At 43.2% G+C, this 26,130-nt stretch overlaps 1 protein-coding gene across 1 annotated transcript; it reads right to left on the reverse strand.

Moving 5' to 3' along the window:
* Window positions 1–11,651: 11,651 nt before the first annotated feature.
* LOC123411319 (protein NSP-INTERACTING KINASE 2-like) lies at window positions 11,652–25,158 on the reverse strand. Its single transcript, XM_045104252.1, has 4 exons — window positions 25,100–25,158; window positions 21,583–21,974; window positions 20,831–20,957; window positions 11,652–11,925 (listed from the first exon to the last, which is right to left on the reverse strand). The coding sequence occupies exons 2-4, from the start codon at window positions 21,928–21,930 to the stop codon at window positions 11,708–11,710; spliced, it is 693 nt and encodes a 230-aa protein (XP_044960187.1). The 5' UTR covers window positions 21,931–21,974; window positions 25,100–25,158; the 3' UTR covers window positions 11,652–11,707.
* Window positions 25,159–26,130: the final 972 nt, after the last annotated feature.

The following is a 26,130-nucleotide window of genomic DNA, read 5'->3' on the forward strand; positions in this document are numbered from 1 at the left end:
TCTTTGGAAATACAAGTGTAACATCCCAAATTTTGGAATGTTAATATAATTATTAGATTGATTGTTTGTTTGTTTGAGTGATTGAAACTTGAGTGAAATTTAAAACTTTTTAAAACTTTTGAAGGAGAGGGAATAAAATGACTTTCCCAAAATTTTCTATTTTGAATCCCTATTCAATTTTTGAGTTTGAATATTTTCAAAAACCCACTGATAAGAAAAATGAGAGGAGGAAAATGACACTCCAAAATCAGAGACAATGTCTTGATTCAAATCTAAGTATTTGCAATTTATTTGAAATTCAAATTCCTTTCATTTTAAAGTTATTGCAAAAAAAAAATTCTTAAAAAAAATATTTTATTTGGTGTTGAAAATATGTTCATGTGATAGGAAATTTTATTCTGAAATTTTTGACATATAATATGCCTATATAAAATTATCTCTTAATTTTAGTTTTCTTCACAGTTCTTTTTTCAAAAAAGAAACACTATTCATTCGAAATTTCAAAAAAAACAAGGCTGGGCCGAATTGCGTGATGCAGCCGGCCGAAGCTTATTGCCCATGCGGTGATTTGCTTCTTTTCTTTTTTCTCCTCATTACGTATATGTTTAGTCCCACATTGCCTAGCTATTGATCTTTAGACCTCCCTTTCACCTATAAATATAGACCCATAGAAGCATCCAAAAATCATCTATTTCGGGTCAAATCAATCTTTTGGTTTGACTAGATTTATTAAATAAAAATGTTTTCTTCTCTTCGGCGGGATTTCTCGAAGTCGTCTTCTCTTTGGAATTATCCCTTCTCTGCATTCTAGAGTAATTAGATTTATCAATTAGTCTCTGTATTTACACATTAGTCCTAAAATTCTTTTAGACATAGCACTTTTCTTCCGTAAAACAGCTTGGCCCTGATTTTCAAATAGCCATAACTTTTTACTCGTTTGCCCGAATTAGATGAAACCAACGCCTAGAGTTTCGTCTTGATCCCACCTATCCGGTGAACCTATCATATCAACTTTTTGAAATTTTCAACTTTCAAAATTTGTTCACATTCATATTCAAAATTCTTTTGATCATATCTTTTTATCCGTAGCTCCGTTTTAGATGAATCCAATTGCATCGGATTCGTATCAAAGTAATCTTCCCGTTTGTATCATTAGTTTTAATTTTTAAACATATAATTTTGATCAAATCAGATTTATCTATTAGTGCCCAAAAGTGTTCACATCGTTCTAAGCCGATTCAATGTTATATTGAAGTATTTGTATCTTTTGATCCGCTATTTCAAATCTAGTAAAAATATCTACATGTTCATGTTGATCTCCTATATCCAGTAGCATCATTAGTTTCGACCTTTGAACCTTACAAATTTGAGCGATTTAAATTTGTATTCGAACATTCATTTGATCTTACCTTGCAAACAGTAGCACCTTTTCCATTGATTTTCTTTTGCCCCTAAACACTTGCGTTATGTACTTTCTATTCATAAAACCATGCTCCAATTCAAATACTTTTGACCTTTATGGAATTCATATTCTATCCATACTTCAATTCGCTATAACTTGTGTTGTAGTGCTCCATTTCAAGAAATTCTTTCTATAAATAAATTCTGATGTCTTATACTATTTGTCAAACAACATTCATGTTGTTCTCCTAATATTTTTTATCATCTCCCATAGTATATGCAAGTCGAGCTTATATAGCGATAGTTGATCATCCTTTGACTTTTTTGAGTTGACCCCTTTCACCGTTCCTTTTACAACACCATAAGGCCCTATCTTTTCTTATTAAATCTTGGTATGTCGTTATTTTGTACCAAGACATGTTTTGTTCTAATGTTCTTTTGGTTCTTCCTCTTGGCATGAATGTTTATTGAATGCTATCCGTTTACGATAGATTGCTCGAAGTGTGGCGAGTAGAATTATCAGGATTATGAGAGCGACTATCTTCATCAAGTAATACCAGGCAAGTTCACATTGATCATATTTTTACCTATGGTTTTATTGCATTAGTTTCAACCTTCTTCACCCATTGCATGCGAGTAGGTACTTGGAAACTTTGGTTATTGGGTGGTATGTTATGATAGGCACCCCTAAACCCTTGTTACTTTGGCCGGGACGTTATTTCGCTATGCTCCTAGTAGACGGGATTTGGTTGAGTGTTTATCAGGAGTGTTATGAGAAACTTAATAATCAAGACCTGATGACTCAAAGACTTGCAAGACCTCAGAACGAAATATACCTCTGGGTGAAGGATGGTTTAGATGGGCTCCCTGGATAAACCAGTGGACGACCCGGGATGCATGGAGAAACGCCATGACATCTTGCGGAAAGCTTCACCCAGGCACGAAGAGATGGATGGATACTTCAAGACCCAAGGCTTACCTGCACAGCCACAAGTCATTATGGGCTCTGGCTTGGTTGGACAACGTGGCGACTCTGGACAGGCGGTGCTAGCAGATGTAGAAGAACGGTAGGATTGGATGGGCACCGACAGGGGATCAGAGGGACCCGTTCAAAGACCATGTTTTGATCATCTGGTCTTCAAACACCCTAAAGTGCGAGGACAAACTCAAAGGCGGTCAAATCTTGTGGGGAACGTGTGCAAAACTCTGCAGAGTACTCAAACCTAATCGATTAGCCGTGTCCACGGTCATGGACAACTTGAGCCAAAGGAACTGAAGTTATCGGGAATTCTCAACACAAATAAAAAAATTGATGTGGGTATTATTGACAACTTGGGTACGAGAATTGGTTGGTGGAACCATCTCGTTAACAACCAACAATGTAGTAATATTTTGCTTTTAGCCTTCTCTTGTTGTAGGAGAAAACTTTGCTTTCCGCTAAAAACTTATAAACCCCACCTGCCATATATGCATATAGTATAGATGATTACTTTTCACCCCTCTCTTATGTGACTTGCCAGCATATTCAATATGCTGACCTACACGGCTGCAACGTCTTATGTTGCAGATATTTTCTTCGACGAGTAAGAGTACGATTCAGGGTTACGGTCTACACTCAACTTGTCGTTCGTGTTTACTGGGACTCCACTCCCTTTGACTGTTTCCGTTGAGATTTTAAGGTATATATATATATATATCAGTTTTACGTTATTTACATGTGATTGCACTTTGAAATATACATTGATGTACTCTGTGTGCCAGCATACTGATCCAGGGATGGCATAGATACACAGAGGCTTGACTCGTTTTGAGTCGGGTCGCTACAACAAGTTTCTCATAAACCTTGTACAAACACAAAAGCTTTGATCATCTCATCGAAGCGTATATTCCAACTCCAAGATGCTTGCACCAGTCCATAGAAGGATTGATGGAGCTTGCATACTTGTTAGCATCCTTAGGGTTGACAAAAACTTCTCGGTGTATGCTACTTCTCAAACAATAGCGCCAGAAATTGACACTTTGATGGAGACTTGCTTGCATTGGTTTTTCCCTTGAAGAGGAAAGGGTGATGCAGCACAGGAGCAGTAAGTATTTCCCTCAGTTTGAGAACCAAGGTATCAATCCAGTAGGAGAATCTCATCAAGTCCAGAGTACCTGCGCAAACACAAAAGAGCTTGCACCCAACGCTATAAAGGGGTTTTCAATCCCTTCAAGATTGATTGCAAAGTGAGATCTGAAGGAGGAAAGTGCAACGAAGTAAAAGTGTAAGGCTGAAAATATGGTGTGGAGTAGACCCGGGGGCCATAGTGTTCACTAGAGGCTTCTCTCAAAATAGCAAATACTACGGTGGGTGAACAAATTACTGTCGAGCAATTGATAGAACCGCGCAAAGTCATGACGATATCTAAGGCAATGATCATACATATAGGCATCACGTCAGAGACAAGTAGACCGATACTTTCTGCATCTGCTACTATTACTCCACACATCGACCGCTATCCAGCATGCATCTAGTGTATTGAGTTCATGACGAACAGAGTAACGCCTTAAGCAAGATGACATGATGTAGAGGGATAATCTCAAACCAATGATGAAAACCCTATCTTTTTACCCTTGATGGCAACAACAGAATGCTTGCCTCGCTACCCCTTCTTTCACTGGGTGAGGTCATCGCACGGTATGAACCCAAAACCAAGCACTTCTCCCATTGCAAGAATCATAGATCTAGTTGGTCAAACAAAACCCACAACCCGAAGAGAATTACAAGGATATGAAATCATGCATAAGAGATATCAGAAGAAACTCAAATAAGATATATAGATAATCTGATCATAAATCCACAATTCATCGGATCTCGACAAACACACCGCAAAAGAAGATTGCATCGGATAGATCTCCATGAAGATCATGGAGAACTTTGTATTGAAGATCCAAGAGAGAGAAGAAGCCATCTAGCTACTAGCTATGGACCCGTAGGTCTATGGTGAAATACTCACGCATCATCGGAGAGGTCATGGTGTTGATGAAGAAGCCCTCCGTATCCGAATCCCCCCTCCGGCAGGGCACCGGAACGTGCCCCAGATGGGATCTTGCGGAGACAGAAGCTTAGGCGGCGGAAAAGTACTTTCGATGATCTCCTGATTTTTTCTGGAATTTATGGGAATATATAGGAGAAAGACCTAGGGAGAGGTGGCCCAGGGAGCCCACAAGCCTGCGAGGCGCGGCCCCCCTGGCCACGGCTAGGGGGCTTGTGGGGTCCGTGGTGGCCCCCTGCCCTAGTTCTCAGACTCCCCGGTCTTCTTCTCTTTCGGAAAAAATCTTTTTGGAAGTTTTGTTCCGTTTGGACTCCGTTTAAAATCTTCCTCTGAAAAGGTTCAAAAACACGGAAAAAACAGGAACTGGCACTTGGCACTGAGTTAATAAGTTAGTCCCAAAAAATATATAAAAGGCATACAAAACATCCAAAGTTTGGCAATGTAATAGCATGGAACCATCAAAAATTATAGATACGTTGGAGACGTATCAAGCATCCCCAAGCTTAACTCCTGCTCGTCCTCTAGTAGGGAAGTGATAAAGACTGAATTTTTGATCTGGAATGCTACCTAGCATAGTTGTCCTTTGCAATTTATTTCGTGTGACATGAATGTTCAAATCCGTAAGATTCAAAACAATAGTTTGCTATTGACATGAAAACAATAATACTTCAAGAAAACTAGCAAGGTAATCATGAACTTTCAAAATAACAAGGCCAAGGAAAGTTATCCCTACAAAATCATATAGTCTGGCTATGCTCCATCATCCTCACACAACTAATGTAAATCATGCACAACCACGGTATTGGCCAAGTAATTGTTTTCGCACTCTTACTTTCTCAAACTTTTTATAACTATCACGCAATACATGAGCGTGAGCCATGGATATGCACTATACGTGGAATAGAGTGTGGTGGAGGTTGTGAGACAAAAAAGGAGGAGATGGTCACATTGACTCGGTGTATCAAAGGGCTATGGAGATGCGCATTAATAGATATCAATGTGAATGAGTAGGGATTGCCATACAAAGGATGCACTAGAGCTATAAGTATGTGAAAGCTCAAAAGGAGAACTAGTGGGTGTGCATTCAACTTGCTTGCTCACGAAGACCTAGGGCAATTTTGAGGAAGCCCGTCATTGGAATATACAAGCCAAGTTATATGATAAAGATTCCCACTAGCATGTGGTATTGATGCAACGAGAGGCTCTCAATCATGAAGAACATGGTGCTATTATGAAGCACAAGTGTGGAAAAAGATAGTAGCCTTGTCCCTTCTCTCTTTTTCTCTCTTTTTTTTTATTTTTTTATTTGGGCTCTTAGGCCTCTCTTTTTTTATTTCCTCACATGGGAAAATGCTCTAATAATGATGATCATCACACTTTTATTTACTCACAGCTCAAAGCTTAGAACGATGATGACTCTATAGGAAATGCCTCCGGCAGTGTACCGGGATGTGCAACGATCTAGCTTGGTGTATGATGTTGAAACATCTCGCTAGCTATCTTACGATCATGCAATGGCAATATGAGAGTGACGGCACAAGTCATGAGACGGAACGGTGGGATTTGCATGGCAATATATCTCGGAATGGCTATGAAAATGCCATAGTAGGTTGGTATGGTGGCTGTTTTGAGGAAGGCATATGGTGGGTTTGTGCACCGGCGAAAATTGCACGGCACTAGAGAGGTTTGCAATGGTGGAAGGTGAAAGTGCATCTATACCATGGACTCACATTAGTCATGAAGAACTCACATACTTGTTGCATAAATTTTTATTAGTAATCGAAACAAAGTGCTAAATGCATACTCCTAGGGGAAGGGTTGGTAGGTGTTAACCGTCGCGCGATCCCGACCTCAACACAAAGGATGACAATCAATAGATCAATTATGCTCTGACTTCCTAACATAGAGGTTCACCATACGTGCATGCTACGGGAATCACTAACTTCAACACAAGTATTTCTAGATTCACAACACCCTACTGACATAGCTCTTAATAGTACCAAATCCATGTCTCAAAACTAATTGAGAGGAATCAAGACTTCTCTTTCTACTCAATGCACATGAAGATGGAGATTTTTTTATCCTCTTTGGGTACCTATCACCTTTGGGACTACTTTTATAGCATAAGCCAATTACCAAGTCACGCACGGCCGTGCTCTAAAAGACCTAAGTGAAGCACATAGAGCAAAATTATCTAGCTCAACAGGATATAAGTGAAGCACGATGAGCATTCTAGCAAAATCACGATGCGTGCATGTCTCCCTCTAAAGATGTGCAGCAAGGATGATTGTGACACAACAAAAAGAAAAGAATCCTAAGATACAAGACGCTCCAAGCAAAACACATATCATGTGGTGAATAAAAATATAGCTCCAAGTAATGTTACCGATGGATTGAAGACGAAAGAGGGGATGCCTTCCCGGGGCATCCCCAAGCTTAGGCTTTTTGGTGTCCTTGAATTTGGCTTGGGATGCCTTGGGCATTCCCACGCTTGAGCTATTTCCACTCCTTGTCTCTTTGTCCATGAGAACATCACCCAAAACTTGAAAACTTCACAACACAAAACTTAAACAGAAATTTGTGATAACATTAGCACAAGAAAACAAACTACCACCACTTTAGGTACTGTAGAAATCTTGATTTCTATTTATATTGGTGTTGGGCTACTGTATTCTCACTTTTCCATGGCTAGTACTGTAATGCCCCAAGAGTATACCTTTCCCTTTTTGGAACCTGGCCTATGTGGGTCCAACTTGTCTTTGATATGAGAGAGTTCTATGCATATGATTTCATGTGATGTCACCTTGTTATTTCTCCCTTTGCATGCATGCATTTCATATCACTCCATGTGGTATGTGTGATGCCTTGTGATCGTATGTGTTTGTGTGATCCATGGTGGTGTGGTGATGTGATGGGTTAGCTTGTGTGGAGTATGCATGTGTTAGTAGGAATCACCTTGTGATTTGCATAGGTTTCAAAACCATCTTCCCCCCTCTCTATTCCATCTTAATGTCAAGTTTCACTTGATCCTTTTCTGTTTTAAAAATGTCCCTGATTTAGCTTATGTTTGTGGTGAATTTGTGATGTGATATTGCTCTTTTGAATGGGTGTGCAAATGGTGCAAATAGATACAAAACAGACTCCAATAAATTTGTTTTGTAAATATTTAGTTGCTCCAAATATCCATTTTACAATTGATTCAATTAGGGCATAATTTCTTATGTCCAGGGGTGTGCTTGTTTTATTTTTAGTATCTATAGTTTAGGCTATGCTTTTATTTGTTTCCCTAATGTTGCTAGTAATGGAAAAAACCCAGGAGTTATTTCTTCTTATGTGGCGCCTCAGGTGGGCTTCCTCCCCCCTGAGCGGCCCAGTTCTCCTCTCCCCGCAATAGAGCCCAGCTGCACGACCGCCTTCCTCCTCCTGACGTCGTCTGCTACCGTGCCTCCTTTCCGTTTGAGCTTCAGAGAGAGAGAGCGTGTCGCCGTGAGGAACACAGACGTCGAGGCCCTCCCCATAAAGCGTGGGCGTCCATGCCCCCTCTTCCCTAGGGTTCCTCATCTCCCCGTCCGCCGCCGCCACCTCTCTCCATCTCCCTCCTTCCTTCCTTCCCCCTCTGGTAAGTCTATACGGATCGAAACAGAGAGAGAAGAGAAGAGAAGTGATCGCCGGCGTCTACCCCTGCTCCCGTTGTCATCCGGCGCCGCCACCATGTCCAGGGGCTCGGGGATGCACCCCGTGCTCCATTCCCGTCGTCGCTGAGGTCGAGGAGCGACCTCATCGATGGGCAGGAGCTCGCCATCGACTCGGACCTGGAGTTCTTTGTCCTCTCCTTTGATCTGCTGTAGGCCCTCTTCTTCAGTACAACTACCTCCTCTCAAGCCGGCCTCCTCCTCCGATCGGCGCCCCCTCTTCCTTCCCTAGGTGAGCTAGTGCTCCTCCCTCCTTCCCCTCGAGTAGATCAGGCTGAGATCATCGGCACACCTCTGTCCCGAGAGGATATCTCGCATGCATGTGTGTGTTTTGTGTTGTGTGTGCTCGGTAGACGTGGGTGCAGAGCAGGGGCTTTCTCCCCCTCGTAGTAGCAGCGTCGTAGCGTGATGGTTCTTCCCGAGGCGCAGCAGCAGTAGCAGTGCAGCTCCGGCGGCCTCTCTGTCACCGGCAACTCTCTGTAGGCAGAGCAGGGCATGCCTGCAGGTTACCTTGTAGGCTGTCCCCTCTCTGTCAGATCCCGAAGTGTAGCGTGGTGCTAGATGCAGTGCGTTGATGTAGTTCTGGTCGTGGGTTCGATTCCCCCTCGAACCCTTTTTTGCTATTATTTCGGCCAGTGGCAGTTACAGTAGAAGCAGAGCAGGTTAACCTGCTTAGCCCCCCCCCCCATCTCTGTCGAGCAAAAGACAGTAGCCCAGTGGTATGTTGCATAGTTGTGATCCAGGGGGTGCAGGGTTCGATTCCTGCCCCCTCCTTTTATTTTTTCCTTTTGCATTTTGTGCTATAGACCTTTGGCTTGTTGTAGATGATGTTGTGGTGTGCTTTACACCATTAGGGTATTTTTCCTCCTCTCAAAACAGCATGTGGTGCTTGGTGTTTTTGTAGTTGTAAATACATGATGGTGTAGGCTTGTGTGGGTGTGTAGGATTACTTGGTATTGTGAGCATGTGTGTAGATATGTTCTTGGTAGCTATGCATGTGTAGATGGATTTGCATGTATGCATGTGTAGATTCATGTGTGTGAGTGCACCTTGTGGGTGTATGGCACTAAGGTGGTGTTTCCTTGTAGTGCAAGTGCTTGTTATGTGTGAGTGTGTGTGTCCATGTGCATGGTAATGGACTCATGCCCATGGGGTGATGTGAGTGTGTGTGTGCTCATGTGTGTGTGTCTCAACCATGTCATGGCAAGATATGACTTGATGAGCACATGTGCAAGATGACATGTGTAGGGTAGAAGTGCTTATGTGAGTGCTATGTAGGAGTTAATTCTATCTAGCATGTGTAGGTGTTGTTTTGCTAGTGCTAGTGTTAATTGTGTGGGAATGGTGATGTGCTATGGCACACATGCATGGGGTCTAAACCCTCATGCCACCGTTGGTCTTGTAAGAGTGTGCAATAGCTTATGTAGGTGTAGATCTAGTGAATAGCACATGTGATGATGCAATATTCACTATATGTGATTCTATGTAGATTTTCTTTTCTAGTTTGTGCTCATTTGTTCCAAGCAAGTGCATAGGTATTTTATATGTTTTTGGGGTATAATCATCCCAGGAATCCATTGGTGAAGTCAGTTTTGCCATTGCAACAATTTCTGGAGATGACTTATTTCAGTTGTGTTCTATGTTTAGAGCTTGGTTCCATGAGATGTGGTGAGCCCAAGAGGTAGATTCCTTGTTGGGGCATTAGAGGGTGACCCCCTCTAAGGCATGTTGGTTTTGTTTCATGTTTAGGAATTCATATGTGCAAGTTGTGCCCAATCGAAGTAGGCATGTGGCTGAAATTCCAGATTAGTGAAAATATGAGATTTTCACTAAGTCTGAGAATCTGTTTATATTTTCTTCTCCTATTGATGAGCTTGTGCAGGTCCATGTGTTTTGATTCAGCCTTAGCTTTCAACTGGGAAGTTGTAGCTTTTGTGTTTGTCTAGCTCTCTGTAAATTTTCATTCCATTTGGAGTCCTGTAGATATTGTTTTGGGTGCTGTCAAAATGCTTCAGAGCATAAACAGCTAGTGAGAATCTGGAATTTTCACTAAGTCCCTGAAAACTGATATTTTTGGCCAAGTTAGCAGCTGTGTAACTTTCAGTGTGAAACTCCTTTGCTTTATCTTTTTGCTTGTGCTTGTAGTACTCTTGGATAGCTTCTGCTACATATCTTATTTGTCATGTTTGGGTGGCTGTAGGTGCTTTGCATGTAGCCCTCAAAGTGCTATCATGTTGTTTATGAAGACTAGTTTAGTGCCCGTGCGTTGCCACGGGACAAATATATATATATATAAATACATTGATCAAATAATTGTTATTCAGAAGTGTATGTCAAACATGATGGACAAATACCGGTCCTTTCTATACTTATTTTCAGAGCGAACGAGAGGTCTAAACTAAGGGTTTGCAATAAAATAAGCAAATGCACTCAAAATAAATGATTTCAACCGATCAAAATGAAGGGAGGTGAGAGAGAGGTACCTTGGGTGATGAAAGTGCTCCGGTTTCAACGGACAAATCTCAAGCATATAAGAGATATCTAAAAGGCTCTTGTGTGAGGAAGAGAGAGGGGGAATATCTGAGCTCGAAAGAGAGGTGAAGGACTAAATGTGTGGGTATGGGGAAGGGGAGGAAAGACCTCATCCAACAAGACAATCTTATCCTCGGGACCCTACCGCCAAGGTCCCGAGCGGTAGACTCTGCACCCTACCACCATAGTGCTCGATGGTAGGCACTTTGCCATGTCATCGCTAGCTGACGGCCATCAGTTGCCGTTCTATCCACCTATGTCTCCCTATCACCGGAGGGGCCTGACAATAGGGTGTGAGTCTACCGCCAGACCCTCCCATGATAGGTAAAAGGGCGAGATGATGACATTACATTTTTACCAACGGGTTAGATCTGACTAAAGAATAAAAAAGGGTCAAAACAAGAAATTTTCCCCTCCTCCCTCCGTGCAAATTCCCACAGCCGAAGGCACTGCTCACGCATAGCTGCAGCGCTGACACTTCATGCTGCACATCCATCCATCCATGCATTATTCCATCAGGCATCAGCTACCTAGCAGAACAGTTCAAAACAGTACCAACAAAAACGCACAGAGACAGCCTACAGGAAAACAGTGCGCACAGTATAACGTTGTAGACACTTGGCTCCAGTATTTGTATTTTACAGATAGTGTAGCACGTTCTTGCAACTTTGCAAGGCAAAACATGAGGAAGAAAAAAGTTCGGTTCCGGCCTCTCAACCATTCCATCAGTTTTCAAAAAAAAAGTGTGGGGATTCCAGCAAAAGTTAAGAAGCCAAAATGAACAGTTTTCAGACAAAGGAATAAGATGACTACTATCATGTGCAAGGCTGGAGAAAGAAGAGGAAAGAATAGCTGACCAATGGAAAATTTCCTTTCTATATTTACTCAACTCATCACATCTCATCTCTCTTAGCCTACATGTACATGAGCAGCAACGATGCCACCTCTCCTCTCCCTTTGCCCGGTATCTCCAAAGCTAATCGAACGCGACACATCCATTGAGGCACAAGCAAGCATCTACGCGATCAAATTGGTCGCCGTCGCCGGTCACCTTGGTACGGAGAGCTCCATGGCCTCGAGGCCGACCGAGGACTCGTCGGCCCCCGCGAAATCAGTGAACTTCAGGGGCAGGAGCTCCGACGAGACGGACTTTGGCGTGTCGACATTCTGCAACGCCTCCCATTTCTCCGCGAGCCCGTCCCCTTCCAGCATCCTGATCACCTCCGACATCCGGGGGCGGTGGGACGGGTTGTTGGAATTATGCCCTAGAGGCAATGATAAATATAGTTATTATTATAATTCCTGTATCAAGATAATTGTTTATTGTCCATGCTATAATTGTATTGAATGAAGACTCATTTACATGTGTGGATACATAGACAAAACACCGTCCCTAGCATGCCTCTAGTTGGCTAGCCAGTTGATCGATGATGGTCAGTGTCTTCTGATTATGAACAAGGTGTTGTTGCTTGATAAATGGATCACGTCATTAGGAGAATCACGTGATGGACTAGACCCAAACTAATAGACGTAGCATGTTGATCGTGTCATTTTGTTGCTACTGTTTTCTGCGTGTCAAGTATTTATTCCTATGACCATGAGATCATATAACTCACTGACACCGGAGGAATGCTTTGTGTGTATCAAACGTCGCAATGTAACTGGGTGACCATAAAGGTGCTCTACAGGTATCTCCAAAGGTGTTAGTTGAGTTAGTATGGATCAAGACTGGGATTTGTCACTCCGTGTGACGGAGAGATATCTCGGGGCCCACTCGGTAATACAACATCACACACAAGCCTTGCAAGCAGTGTAACTTAGTGTAAGTTGCGGGATCTTGTATTACGGAACGAGTAAAGAGACTTGCCGGTAAACGAGATTGAAATAGGTATACGGATACTGACGATCGAATCTCGGGCAAGTAACATACCGAAGGACAAAGGGAATGACATACGGGATTATATGAATCCTTGGCACTGAGGTTCAAACGATAAGATCTTCGTAGAATATGTAGGATCCAATATGGGCATCCAGGTCCCACTATTGGATATTGACCGAGGAGTCTCTCGGGTCATGTCTACATAGTTCTCGAACCCGCAGGGTCTGCACACTTAAGGTTCGACGTTGTTTTATGCGTATTTGAGTTATATGGTTGGTTACCGAATGTTGTTCGGAGTCCCGGATGAGATCACGGACGTCAGGAGGGTTTCCGGAATGGTCCAGAAACGAAGATTGATATATAGGATGACCTCATTTGATTACCGGAAGGTTTTCGGAATTACCGGGAATGTATCGGGAATGACGAATGGGTTCCGGGAGTTCACCGGGGGGGCAACCCACCCCGGGGAAGCCCATAGGCCTTGGGGGTGACACACCAGCCCTTAGTGGGCTGGTGGGACAGCCCAAAAGGCTCTATGCGCCAAGGAGAAGAAAATCAAGAGAGAAAAAAAAGGAAGGAGGTGGGAAGGAAGGGGGACTCCCTCCCACCAAACCAAGTCCAACTCGGTTTGGGGGGGAGAGTCCTCCCCCTTGGACTCGGCCGACCCCCTTGGGGCTCCTTGAGCCCCAAGGCAAGGTCCCCTCCCTCCCACCTATATATACGGAGGTTTTAGGGCTCATTTGAGACGACTTTTCCACGACAGCCCGACCACATACCTCCACGGTTTTTCCTCTAGATCGCGTTTCTGCGGAGCTCGGGCGGAGCCCTGCTGAGACAAGGTCATCACCAACCTCCGGAGCGCCGTCACGCTGCCAGAGAACTCTTCTACCTCTCCGTCTCTCTTGCTGGATCAAGAAGGCCGAGATCATCGTCGAGCTGTACGTGTGCTGAACGCGGAGGTGCCGTCCGTTCGGTACTAGATCGTGGGACTGATCGCGGGATTGTTCGCGGGGCGGATCGAGGGATGTGAGGACGTTCCACTACATCAACGCGTTCTCTAACGCTTCTGCAGTACGGTCTACGAGGGTACGTAGATCACTCATCCCCTCTCGTAGATGGACATCACCATGATATGTCTTCGTGCGCGTAGGAAAATTTCTGTTTCCCATGCGACGTTCCCCAACAGTGGTATCAGAGCTAGGTTCATGCGTAGATGTCTTCTCGAGTAGAACACAAAAGTTTTTGTGGGCGGTGATGTTCGTTTTGCTACCCTCCTTAGTCTTTTCTTGATTCCGCGGTATTGTTGGATTGAAGCGGCTTGGACCGACATTACTCGTACGCTTACGAGAGACTGGTTTCATCGTTACGAGTAACCCCCTTTGCTCAAAGATGACTGGCAAGTGTCGGTTTCTCCAACTTTAGTTGAATCGGATTTGACCGAGGAGGTCCTTGGATGAGGTTAAATAGCAACTCATATATCTCCGTTGTGGTGTTTGCGTAAGTAAGATGCGATCCTACTAGATACCCATGGTCACCACGTAAAACATGCAACAACAAAATTAGAGGACGTCTAACTTGTTTTTGCAGGGTATGATTGTGATGTGATATGGCCAACGATGTGATGTGATATATTGGATGTATGAGATGATCATGTTGTAATAGAAATATCGACTTGCACGTCGATGGTACGGCAACCGGCAGGAGCCATAGGGTTGTCTTTATACTAACGTTTGTGCTTGCAGATGCGTTTACTATTTGGCTAGGATGTAGCTTTAGTAGTAATAGCATCAGTAGCACGACAACCCCGATGGAAACACGTTGATGGATGATCATGGTGTGGCGCAGGTGACAAGAAGATCGTGCCGGTGCTTTGGTGATGGAGATCAAGAAGCACGTGATGATGGCCATATCATGTCACTTATGAATTGCATGTGATGTTAATCCTTTTATGCACCTTATTTTGCTTAGAACGACGGTCTCATTATGAGGTGATCTCTCACTAAAATTTCAAGACGAAATTGTGTTCTCCCCGACTGTGCACCGTTGCTACAGTTCGTCGTTTCGAGACACCACGTGATGATCGGGTGTGATAGACTCAACGTTCACATACAACGGGTGGAAAACAGTTGCGCACGCGGAACACTCGGGTTAAGCTTGACGAGCCTAGCATGTGCAGACATGGCCTCGGAACACATGAGACCTAAAGGTCGATCATGAATCATATAGATGATATGATTAGCATAGGGATGCTTACCACTGAAACTATACTCAACTCACGTGATGATCGGACTTGGGATAGTGTAAGTGGATCATGAACCACTCAAATGACTAGAGAGATGTACTTTTTGAGTGGGAGTTTAGCATATAATTTGATTAAGTTAAACTCTAATTATCTTCAACATAGTCTAAGTCCACTTTGAATATATTTGTGTTGTAGATCATGGCTCACGCGACAGTCATCCTGAATTTTAATACGTTCCTAGAGAAAGCTAAGTTGAAAGATGATGGAAGCAACTTTGTAGACTGGGCTCGTAATCTTAAGCTAATCTTACAAGCTGGGAAGAAGGATTATGTCCTTAATGCTGCGCTAGGAGATGAACCACCCGCTACGGCTGATCAGGATGTTAAGAACGCTTGGTTAGCACGTAAGGAGGACTACTCAATAGTTCAATGTGCAGTCTTGTATGTCTTAGAACCGGGACTTCAACGTCGCTTTGAGCGTCATGGAGCATTTGAGATGTTCCAGGAGTTGAAGTTTATCTTTCAGAAGAACGCCCGGGTCGAGAGGTATGAGACCTCCGATAAATTCTATGCTTGCAAGATGGAGGAAAACTCGTCTGTCAGTGAACATGTGCTCAAAATGTCTGGGTACTCAAACCGTCTAGTTGAGCTGGGGATTGAACTCCCGCAAGAGGCTATCACTGACAGAATCCTTCAATCACTGCCGCCAAGCTATAGAGGCTTTGTGTTGAACTACAACATGCAAGGGATGAACAAGTCTCCCGGCGAGTTGTTTGCGATGCTGAAAGTCACAGAGTCTGAACTCCGTAAAGAGCATCAAGTGTTGATGGTGAATAAGATCACTAGTTTCAAGAGAAACGGCAAAGGCAAGAAGGGCAATTCAAAGAAGAGCGGCAAGTCTGTTGCCAATCCGCCGAAGAAACCCAAAGCTGGACCTAAGCCTGAAACGGAGTGTTACTATTGCAAGGGTATGGGTCATTGGAAGCGCAATTGCCCCAAGTATATGGCAGATAAGAAGGCGGGCAAAGAGAAATCAGGTATATTTGATATACATGTTATTGATGTGTACTTAACTGGCTCTCGTAGTAGTGCCTGGGTATTCGATACCGGTTCTGTTGCTCATATTTGCAACTCGAAACAGGAACTGCGGAATAGACGAAGGCTGGCGAAAGATGAAGTGACGATGCGCGTAGGAAATGGTTCCAAGGTTGATGCAATCGCCGTCGGCACAGTGTCACTTCAGCTACCGTCGGGATTAGTGATGAACTTAAATCATTGTTATTTAGTGACTGCGTTGAGCATGAACATTATATCTGGATCTTGTTTATTGCGAGACGGTTACTCTTTTAAGTCAGAGAATAATGGCTGTTCTATTTCTATGAGTAACATCTTTTATGGTCATGCACCGAATGTGAGAGGATTGTTCATATTGAATCTTGATAGCGATACGCATGTACATAACATTGAGACCAAAAGAGTTAGAGTAAACAATGATAACGCCATATTTTTGTGGCACTGCCGCTTAGGTCATATTGGTGTAAAGCGCATGAAGAAACTCCATGCTGATGGACTTTTGGAGTCACTTGACTTTGATTCACTTGACACATGCGAACCATGCCTCATGGGCAAGATGACTAAGACTCCGTTCTCCGGAACAATGGAGCGTGCAAGTGACTTATTGGAAATCATACATACCGATGTGTGTGGTCCGATGAGCGTGGAGGCACGCGGCGGATATCGTTATTTTCTCACCTTCACTGACGATTTGAGTAGATATGGTTACGTCTACTTGATGAAGCACAAGTCTGAAACATTTGAAAAGTTCAAGCAATTTCAGAGTGAAGTGAAAAATCATCGTAACAAGAAGATCAAGTTCCTACGGTCTGATCGTGGGGGTGAATATCTGAGTTTCGAGTTTGGTGATCACTTAAGACAATGTGGAATTGTTTCACAGTTGACACCGCCTAGAACACCACAGCGTAATGGTGTGTCCGAACGTCGTAATCGTACTTTATTAGAGATGGTGCGATCTATGATGTCTCTTACTGATTTGCCGTTATCGTTTTGGGGTTATGCATTAGAAACAGCTGCATTCACTTTAAATAGGGCACCATCAAAATCCGTTGAGACGACACCATACGAATTGTGGTATGGCAAAAGGCCAAAGTTGTCGTTTCTTAAAGTTTGGGGATGTGATGCTTATGTCAAAAAGCTTCAGCCTGAAAAGCTGGAACCCAAAGCGGAAAAGTGCGTCTTCATAGGTTACCCAAAAGAGACAGTTGGGTACACCTTCTATCTCAAATCCGAGGGCAAAGTATTTGTTGCAAAGAACGGAGCTTTTCTCGAGAAGGAGTTTCTCTCAAGAGAATTGAGTGGGAGGAAGATAGAACTTGACGAGGTTGTCGAACCTCTCATCCCTCTGGATGGTGGCGTGGGGCAAGGGGAAACCTCTGTCGTTGCGATGCCGGTTGAGGAGGAAGTTAATGATGATGATCATGAAACTCCAGTTCAAGTTTCTATTGAACCACGCAGGTCGACGAGATCACGTGCTGCTCCAGAGTGGTACGGTAATCCCGTCTTATCAATCATGTTGTTAGACAATAATGAACCTGCAAATTATGAAGAAGCAATGGTGGGCCCAGATTCCAACAAATGGCTAGAAGCCATGAAGTCCGAGATAGGATCCATGTATGAGAACAAAGTGTGGACTTTGGAGATACTACCTGAGGGCCGCAAGGCTATTCAGAACAAATGGATCTTTAAGAAGAAGACGGACGCTGACGGCAATGTGACCGTTTATAAAGCTCGACTTGTGGCAAAGGGTTTTTCACAAGTTCCAGGAGTTGACTACGATCAGACTTTCTCACCCGTAGCGATGCTTAAGTCCGTCAGAATCATGTTAGCAATAGCTGCATTTTTCGATTATGAAATCTGGCAGATGGATGTCAAAACAGCGTTCCTTAACGGTTTCCTTAAGGAAGAGTTGTATATGATACAACCCGAAGGTTTTGTCGATCCTAAGAATGCTAACAAAGTGTGCAAGCTCCAGCGATCCATTTATGGACTGGTGCAAGCATCTCGGAGTTGGAACAAATGCTTTGATGAGGTGATCAAAGCATTTGGGTTTATACTAGTTGGATAATCTTGTATTTACAAGAAAGTGAGTGGGAGCTCTGTGGCGTTTCTAATATTATATGTGGATGACATATTACTGATTGGAAACAACGTAGAGTTTTTGGAGAGCATAAAAGGTTACTTGAATAAAAGTTTCTCTATGAAGGACCTAGGAGAAGCTGCTTACATTCTAGGCATTAAGATCTATAGGGATAGATCAAAACGCCTGATAGGACTTTCACAAAGCACATACCTTGATAAAGTTTTGAAGAGGTTCAAAATGGAACAGTCCAAGAAAGGGTTCTTGCCAGTTTTACAAGATACGAGATTGAGTAAGACTCAGTGCCCAGCAACTGATGAAGATAGAGAGCATATGCGCTCCGTCCCCTATGCTTCAGCCATAGGTTCTATCATGTATGCGATGATGTGCACTAGACCGGATGTTAGCCTGGACATAAGTATGGCAGGTAGGTTCCAGAGTAATCCAGGAGTGGATCACTGGACAGCGGTCAAGAATATCCTGAAGTACCTGAAAAGGACTAAGGAGACGTTTCTCGTATATGGAGGTGACGAAGAGCTCGCCGTAAAAGGTTACGTCGATGCAAGCTTTGACACAGATCCGGACGACTCTAAGTCGCAAACCGGATACGTATTTATTCTTAATGGGGGTGCAGTAAGCTGGTGCAGTTCCAAGCAAAGCGTCGTAGAAGATTCTACATGTGAAGCGGAGTACATGGCTGCCTCGGAGGCGGCTAAAGAGGGTGTCTGGATGAAGCAGTTCATGACGGATCTTGGAGTGGTGCCAAGCGCACTGGATCTAATAACCTTGTTCTGTGACAACACGGGTGCCATTGCCTTAGCAAAGGAACCACGGTTTCACAAGAAGACCAGACACATCAAACGACGCTTCAACCTCATCCGCGACTACGTCGAGGAAGAGGATGTAAATATATGCAAAGTGCACACGGATCTGAATGTAGCAGACCCGCTGACTAAACCTCTTCCACGGCCAAAACATGATCGACACCAGAACTGTATGGGTGTTAGATTTATTACAATGTAATTCACATGGTGATGTGAGGGCTAGATTATTGACTCTAGTGCAAGTGGGAGACTGTTGGAATTATGCCCTAGAGTCAATGATAAATATAGTTATTATTATAATTCCTGTATCAAGATAATTTTTTATTGTCCATGCTATAATTGTATTGAATGAAGACTCATTTACATGTGTGGATACATAGACAAAACACCGTCCCTAGCATGCCTCTAGTTGGCTAGCCAGTTGATCGATGATGGTCAGTGTCTTCTGATTATGAACAAGGTGTTGTTGCTTGATAACTGGATCACGTCATTAGGAGAATCACGTGATGGACTAGACCCAAACTAATAGACGTAGCATGTTGATCGTGTCATTTTGTTGCTACTGTTTTCTGCGTGTCAAGTATTTATTCCTATGACCATGAGATCATATAACTCACTGACACCGGAGGAATGCTTTGTGTGTATCAAACGTCGCAATGTAACTGGGTGACCATAAAGGTGCTCTACAGGTATCTCCAAAGGTGTTAGTTGAGTTAGTATGGATCAAGACTGGGATTTGTCACTCCGTGTGACGGAGAGGTATCTCGGGGCCCACTCGGTAATACAACATCACACACAAGCCTTACAAGCAGTGTAACTTAGTGTAAGTTGCGGGATCTTGTATTACGGAACGAGTAAAGAGACTTGCCGGTAAACGAGATTGAAATAGGTATACGGATACTGACGATCGAATCTCGGGCAAGTAACATACCGAAGGACAAAGGGAATGACATACGGGATTATATGAATCCTTGGCACTGAGGTTCAAACGATAAGATCTTCGTAGAATATGTAGGATCCAATATGGTCATCCAGGTCCCGCTATTGGATATTGACCGAGGAGTCTCTCGGGTCATGTCTACATAGTTCTCGAACCCGCAGGGTCTGCACACTTAAGGTTCGACGTTGTTTTATGCGTATTTGAGTTATATGGTTGGTTACCGAATGTTGTTCGGAGTCCCGGATGAGATCACGGACGTCAGGAGGGTTTCCGGAATGGTCCGGAAACGAAGATTGATATATAGTATGACCTCATTTGATTACCGGAAGGTTTTCGGAATTACCGGGAATGTACCGGGAATGACGAATGGGTTCTGAGAGTTCACCGGGGGGGCAACCCACCCCGGGGAAGCCCATAGGCCTTTGGGGTGACACACCAGCCCTTAGTGGGCTGGTGGGACAGCCCAAAAGGCTCTATGCGCCAAGGAGAAGAAAATCAAGAGAGAAAGAAAAAAAAAGGGAGGAGGAGGGAAGGAAGGGGGACTCCCTCCCACCAAACCAAGTCCAACTCGGTTTGGGGGGGGGAGAGTCCTCCCCCTTGGACTCGGCCGACCCCCTTGGGGCTCCTTGAGCCCCAAGGCAAGGTCCCCTCCCTCCCACCTATATATACGGAGGTTTTAGGGCTGATTTGAGACGACTTTTCCACGGCAGCCCGACCACATACCTCCACGGTTTTTCCTCTAGATCGCGTTTCTGCGGAGCTCGGGCGGAGCCCTGCTGAGACAAGGTCATCACCAACCCCCGGAGCGCCGTCACTCTGCCGGAGAACTCTTCTACCTCTCCGTCTCTCTTGCTGGATCAAGAAGGCCGAGATCATCATCGAGCTGTACGTGTGCTGAACGCGGAGGTGCCGTCCGTTCGGTACTAGATCGTGGGACTGATCGCGGGATTGTTCGCGGGGCGGATCGAGGGACGTGAGGACGTTCCACTACATCAACCGCGTTCTCTAACGCTTCTGTTGTACGGTCTACGAGGGTACGTAGATCACTCATCCCCTCTCATAGATGGACATCACCATGATAGGTCTTCGTGCGCGTAGGAAAATTTTTGTTTCCCATGCGACGTTCCCCAACACGGGTAGTACTGCGTGCACAGCAAAGCCACCTGCACCATCTCCTCCAGCTCCACCCTGTCGTAGTTTCTGCCGAGGTCCTTGTCCACCATCATGTTCAGCTGCTTTTCCTGATGGAGCTTCTTTACCTGGAACCATCACATGCAAGAATGAGAAACAATGATCGTGCCAATACAAAGATCATATACTGAACTTTGAACAGAAGATGGTAACTGATGGTCAATTAGTTAATATGCCCAAACTATGATAAAGGATTAACAGAAATAAATATAACCTGCTCCATCTGCGAACTATTGTAAGGCGTCTTTGTAGTTCAATGTCTTGTATTGGTGTACAAAGGTAGAAAATTAATAGGGATGGCATCATTTTCTCAAAAAAAGGGAAATAATTGTGATCATTCTTAATTTCCAATGCCTTCTTCTGGTCATAAAATGATTTTCAAGCAGGACATCGCAATGGTGAATAGTTTAAGTTGTCTTTGGTATCATAGAGCATATTTTTCCAACTTACCTGTTTTTAACTATGAAATATGCTCCAGTATCTCGAGTATAAAATCTTACCATTGAGTGTACTCAATGTAAAAGGTGAGACAGGACCTAAAAGTGGCAAACAGAGTTGTCGAAAAGCTCTGAAGACACTAAACTAAAGGCCAGAACCAAAAAAAGTCCAGAAGGAGAAAGCGATCTTTTCACATAAAGTAATAAGGTGAACTTGATACCAATGCACGAAAAGAGCATGATATAACATGCTTACCAGATCAAGCACTCCGCCCTTCTGATTTGATAGTCTTCCAAAATCCAATGCTTTTTGGCCAGTGATCAACTCAACCAACAGGACTCCAAACCCAAACACATTTGTCTTCTCTGATGACTGGCCAGTTGACAAATACTCTGGAGCTATGTGTCCCACGGTGCCACGCACTGCCGTGGTAACATAGGTCTCCTGGTGATCCAAAAGTTTCGCCAATCCAAAATCTCCGACTATTGCTTCAAAATATTCATCAAGAAGCACAATGGAGGTTTTTACATCACGATGGATTATTTTTGGATCACACTGTTCGTGCAAATAAAGCAGCCCTCGTGATGTACCCAGTGCTATCATCTTTCTCCTCGACCAATCTAGAGCTGGCTTGCCATTTATATGCTCTGGAAAAAAAATCCAGGAAAGCTTAGGTGGACTGAAGGAGGTCACAGTTTGCTTCCAAACCGAATAATATACTTGGAAAGCTATCATAAGATGCCTCTTTTTTTTATTAATTCATTTCATCAGTAGTAAACCTAGAAATGTGATGTTGATAGCTCAGTTCATATTTCAAAATTTGGTGTACTGTGAAATGTCAATGGACACTTAAGTAAATACAGGGAGTCAAGGAGCATGAGTATTATTAAAATTAATAGTCAAGCTTTCTTTCATGGCATGACAGAAGGATGAAGCTACCCAGGATGATATGTGGCAAGGGTAGGTCTGTAGGTCTTTATGAGCCTAATTAAGACTTCCATGATTGTAGTATAACTTTCACTAAAAGAAGACAATGCAACTATATGACATGTTATAAGTGAACATGTTGAGGATCTCTTATCCTGAACGCTAACAAGTGTCAGTTTATTTTTTAAGCTGAGCATTTGGTGGCAGTCTGAGCTAACTGGAGCAATGTGCCAATATGGATCCATGCTAGATCGTAAATCTGAAAATGAGTGTAATGCATGGCAAGGGGAAGCAAAAATTAAACCGGCCACTAATGAATCTGCCCAAGTAATGCTAATTATTTAAGTGTCATAAGGGCATGGCGAAAAATACTGACCACGCAACTAAGAAGCAACACTTCCATTTGGCATATAAGGATAAACAAGTAATCTCTCACACTCCGTAGTGCAAAATCCAATGAGCCGTAGGAAATTCCGATGAACAGCTAAGCTTATGACTTCAACTTCAGTTTGAAATTGAACTTCCCCACCAACAGCGTTGTGGTCTTTCAGCCTTTTAACATCAACAATTGAACCATCACGTAAGAAACCCTTGTATACTATTCCATATCCACCTTCACCTAATACGCTTTCTGAGTTGAAATTGTTGGTAGATGCTCGAAGCTCCTTGAAGGTGTACTTTTTCAGATGGCCCAAGCATACTTCTGGGTCATATTGATCTGTAGCTAAGAGGAGGTATCATGCACCATAGTACAGAACTAAAACAGTATAACATGCCAGAAAGGAAAACATAGCCACAAACTGTGATCATGTTATTACTCTCAGATCAAGTAATATATGGGTAAAATTAGAGATCTCATGTTTTTTGCAAGGCAAATCAATACACCAAAAGTAACTGGGGCATGAACTGCAGCAAAGGTTTTCGTCGTAAGGGCCTCCTAGGCTTGTAATCTACTAAGTATAAAAGTCTAAATTGGTAGTGACTGTCCTACTGAATTGCAGTAAAATACCTTCTTGAAGCTTTTTTGGCTTGTAACTATATATAATCTATAGATTGTAAAACTTATTTAGGTTCAGCACTGAAGGTCAACAATAGGAGGGGAAATTAAGTTTATGCGGTAAGAAACAATGTTGTATATGCTTCAACATATGTGCTTGTTACAATGTTGTTTAATGTTGTTGGACTGAAATTTCTAGTTCAGTCTACTGGCCTTTCTCTGTATGTTTAGGTGAACAGCTAATCATCTTTTATTACTCATTCTCAACATTTTTTATGTGATCTTCCCCTGTGTGGCTGCGTAAATTAATTTGATGGATGATATCATAGAGTTCATTGCATTCAGTGACGTAACCTTGCACTACTCTCTTTAAAATATCTGCTAGTGACCATCGACTATGAATATAGGTGGCCACACAATTATTTGTACTTTGAGATGTGAGTGCAATCATTTTAAAACAATAATAATTACTATGTAGCCAAGTTGTCTTTTAATCATTTGAAATATCTACCAGTGACCATCTTGTCATCTTGTAAACACTTTGTTCTGATGATCCTACATGGCTAAACAATGAATTCAACTCCATCGGAAGAGAGCGAAGAATGTAGTTGGGCTCCAATTTTTGTGAGGCAGTCAAACTTCAAATTGCATGCTGATCCTACAGCGCCTATTATAATGGTAGGCCCTGGGACTGGCCTTGCACCTTTTAGGGGCTTCTTATAGGTTCATTTTGTATTTTCCTTCTTGTTTCTCCCACAATATTCTTCAAGATTTTCACTCTTTAGCGTGCTAATATGTATATAGAATCCATTTGCCATTGGCAGGAAAGATTAGCATTAAAAGAGACTGGTGTGGAACTGGGCCGTGCCATCCTGTTCTTCGGGTGCAGAAACTGCCAGATGGTATGATCTCGATTATTCAGTTTCATCTACAGTTATTGTAAGAAACTGTCATGATTTGTGAGCCGGGGTAGGGTTCCTTTTTCTCTAGAAAAAAGAAACTTCAAATTGTTGTGTTGTTGGGTATCACTACATGGAATTGGAGTTTGGAACGCTAGCTAGTTGAGTAGTCATTCCTACACTATTCTAAATTAGTGCGCATGCTGTATGATGGTGTATTCCTTGCATACCCCTTTCCCCTGAATTCAAACAAACTATAGTAAATAGCAAATATGGTAAGAGAGACCTTCATCACGGAATTGGTCTCACCGACATGGGAAAATGAATTTGGTGCTACTGGAAACTAACATTATTTGTGCAAAGAAAATCTGAATCTCCAAAAAGAAAATGATTGCGAAAGAGAACATAATGGCATTGGAAAGAATGGCATTCCAAGAACAAAGTAATCTTATGCAGTAGTTCAGAACAGATTAATATCTATAAACAAAAGAGAGTGATTCTATATAACAAAAGTATATGAAGACCAACAATTTAATCTTACAGAGAAAAGTAGAGTGATGATCCTACTGTGAATGAGATAGGACTACGATGGGATAGGGCATAGTATGATATGTTCTTCGTGCATAGAATGTGTTTATAGAGAAGCCAACGTAATGTAGGACCAATTGACAGAATGTTTAGACGTACCAAGAGAAGTGTATAGCCAACAAAGGGAATATAACTGTATAGCTCATGGACTGATGTCTGACAATAGTGTAGCTCTTGCTTGGTAGTCAGTATGTCAGCTGATGCATCTTATTCTTAGCAATACTGTTGCAAATGCGTTGTAGGAAACTTACAGAAAAAAATTGAAAGAGCATTTGGAACAGTATCTATTTTTATTCTATTCTTTTAAGAGCAGAAAAGTAAAAATACCATGCTGGATCTCTCAAGTGGCAAAAGGCATCACCTGATATAACACTAGTTCTCTTAGTCTTGGCAACAGCATGATCATTGTGAATAGCTCCTTTCTTGCGTGAATTAGAAAATAAGTTTGTTATGCACATGCGTGGTAGAAAAATATTATTTTTAGGATTATGCTTACCTTTAATGCATATATACGGTTATATAAAAATCAAAGATCAAAGACAATGGAAGCACACTCATTTTATTTCTCCTCCCATGCATTAAACAATTAACGTGCAGGTGCAACCCCACCACACCGCACCGTGAATCAATTACCACCGCAAAATGCTAACTAAGACCATACATTGCTTAATGGTCACGAAGAAACCGTGGCTACGAAGTAAGGGAGAGGATCTGGAGTAGCTCACCATGGCAAATTTGTGGCTCACGCCGGCTTAGTGCCGAATCCATCCTGCTGCTGCTGCACAGGGAGAAGAGACCATCCATAAACAACAGACATTGGAGCCAATTAAGCCCAAAAGTAGCAGAACTCTAAGTAACCCTATATCATCCACGCCCATGAATGAAACAAAGCACAAGAGAGACCTTCCCAGGCGCCGTCCCCTGCACCAATTCCATAAACAAGTCACTTTGGATTGGTTTTGCCTGTAGAGAGCAGGGATAGAGAGCGTACATTAAGTTGTCTGCACATCTACAGAAAAGGGAAGAACAGAGGTTAGAGAAAGGGGGAGAAAGAGGACGAAGCCAAGGGAGAGGATGCACTTACGGGACGAGAGGAGAATCAAGAACTCCGAGATCCCAAGCCCCGCCGCGCCCTCCGTCGGTGGCATCGCCGCGGCGAGATGAGGTCTTGGCCAGGGTCGCCCCGATTCAGATGGGGCGGGATAGGATAGGAGGGGGCTGCCGCTACGATAGATCGAGCCCGGCCGCACGACAGATCCCGTGCAGCCGTCGCTGTCGCTTCGCTCCCGTGACTCGCCGATCTGCCATCTACATCCTCATCCCGGTTAGAAGAGGAAGAGATGCATGGGAGAGAGAGAGAGATGTACACGCACGGGCGAGCTCCGACGGTGG

The sequence above is a fragment of the Hordeum vulgare genome, chromosome 7H (assembly GCF_904849725.1).
Source record: "Hordeum vulgare subsp. vulgare chromosome 7H, MorexV3_pseudomolecules_assembly, whole genome shotgun sequence".
In the NCBI taxonomy this organism is placed as follows: Eukaryota; Viridiplantae; Streptophyta; class Magnoliopsida; order Poales; family Poaceae; genus Hordeum; species Hordeum vulgare.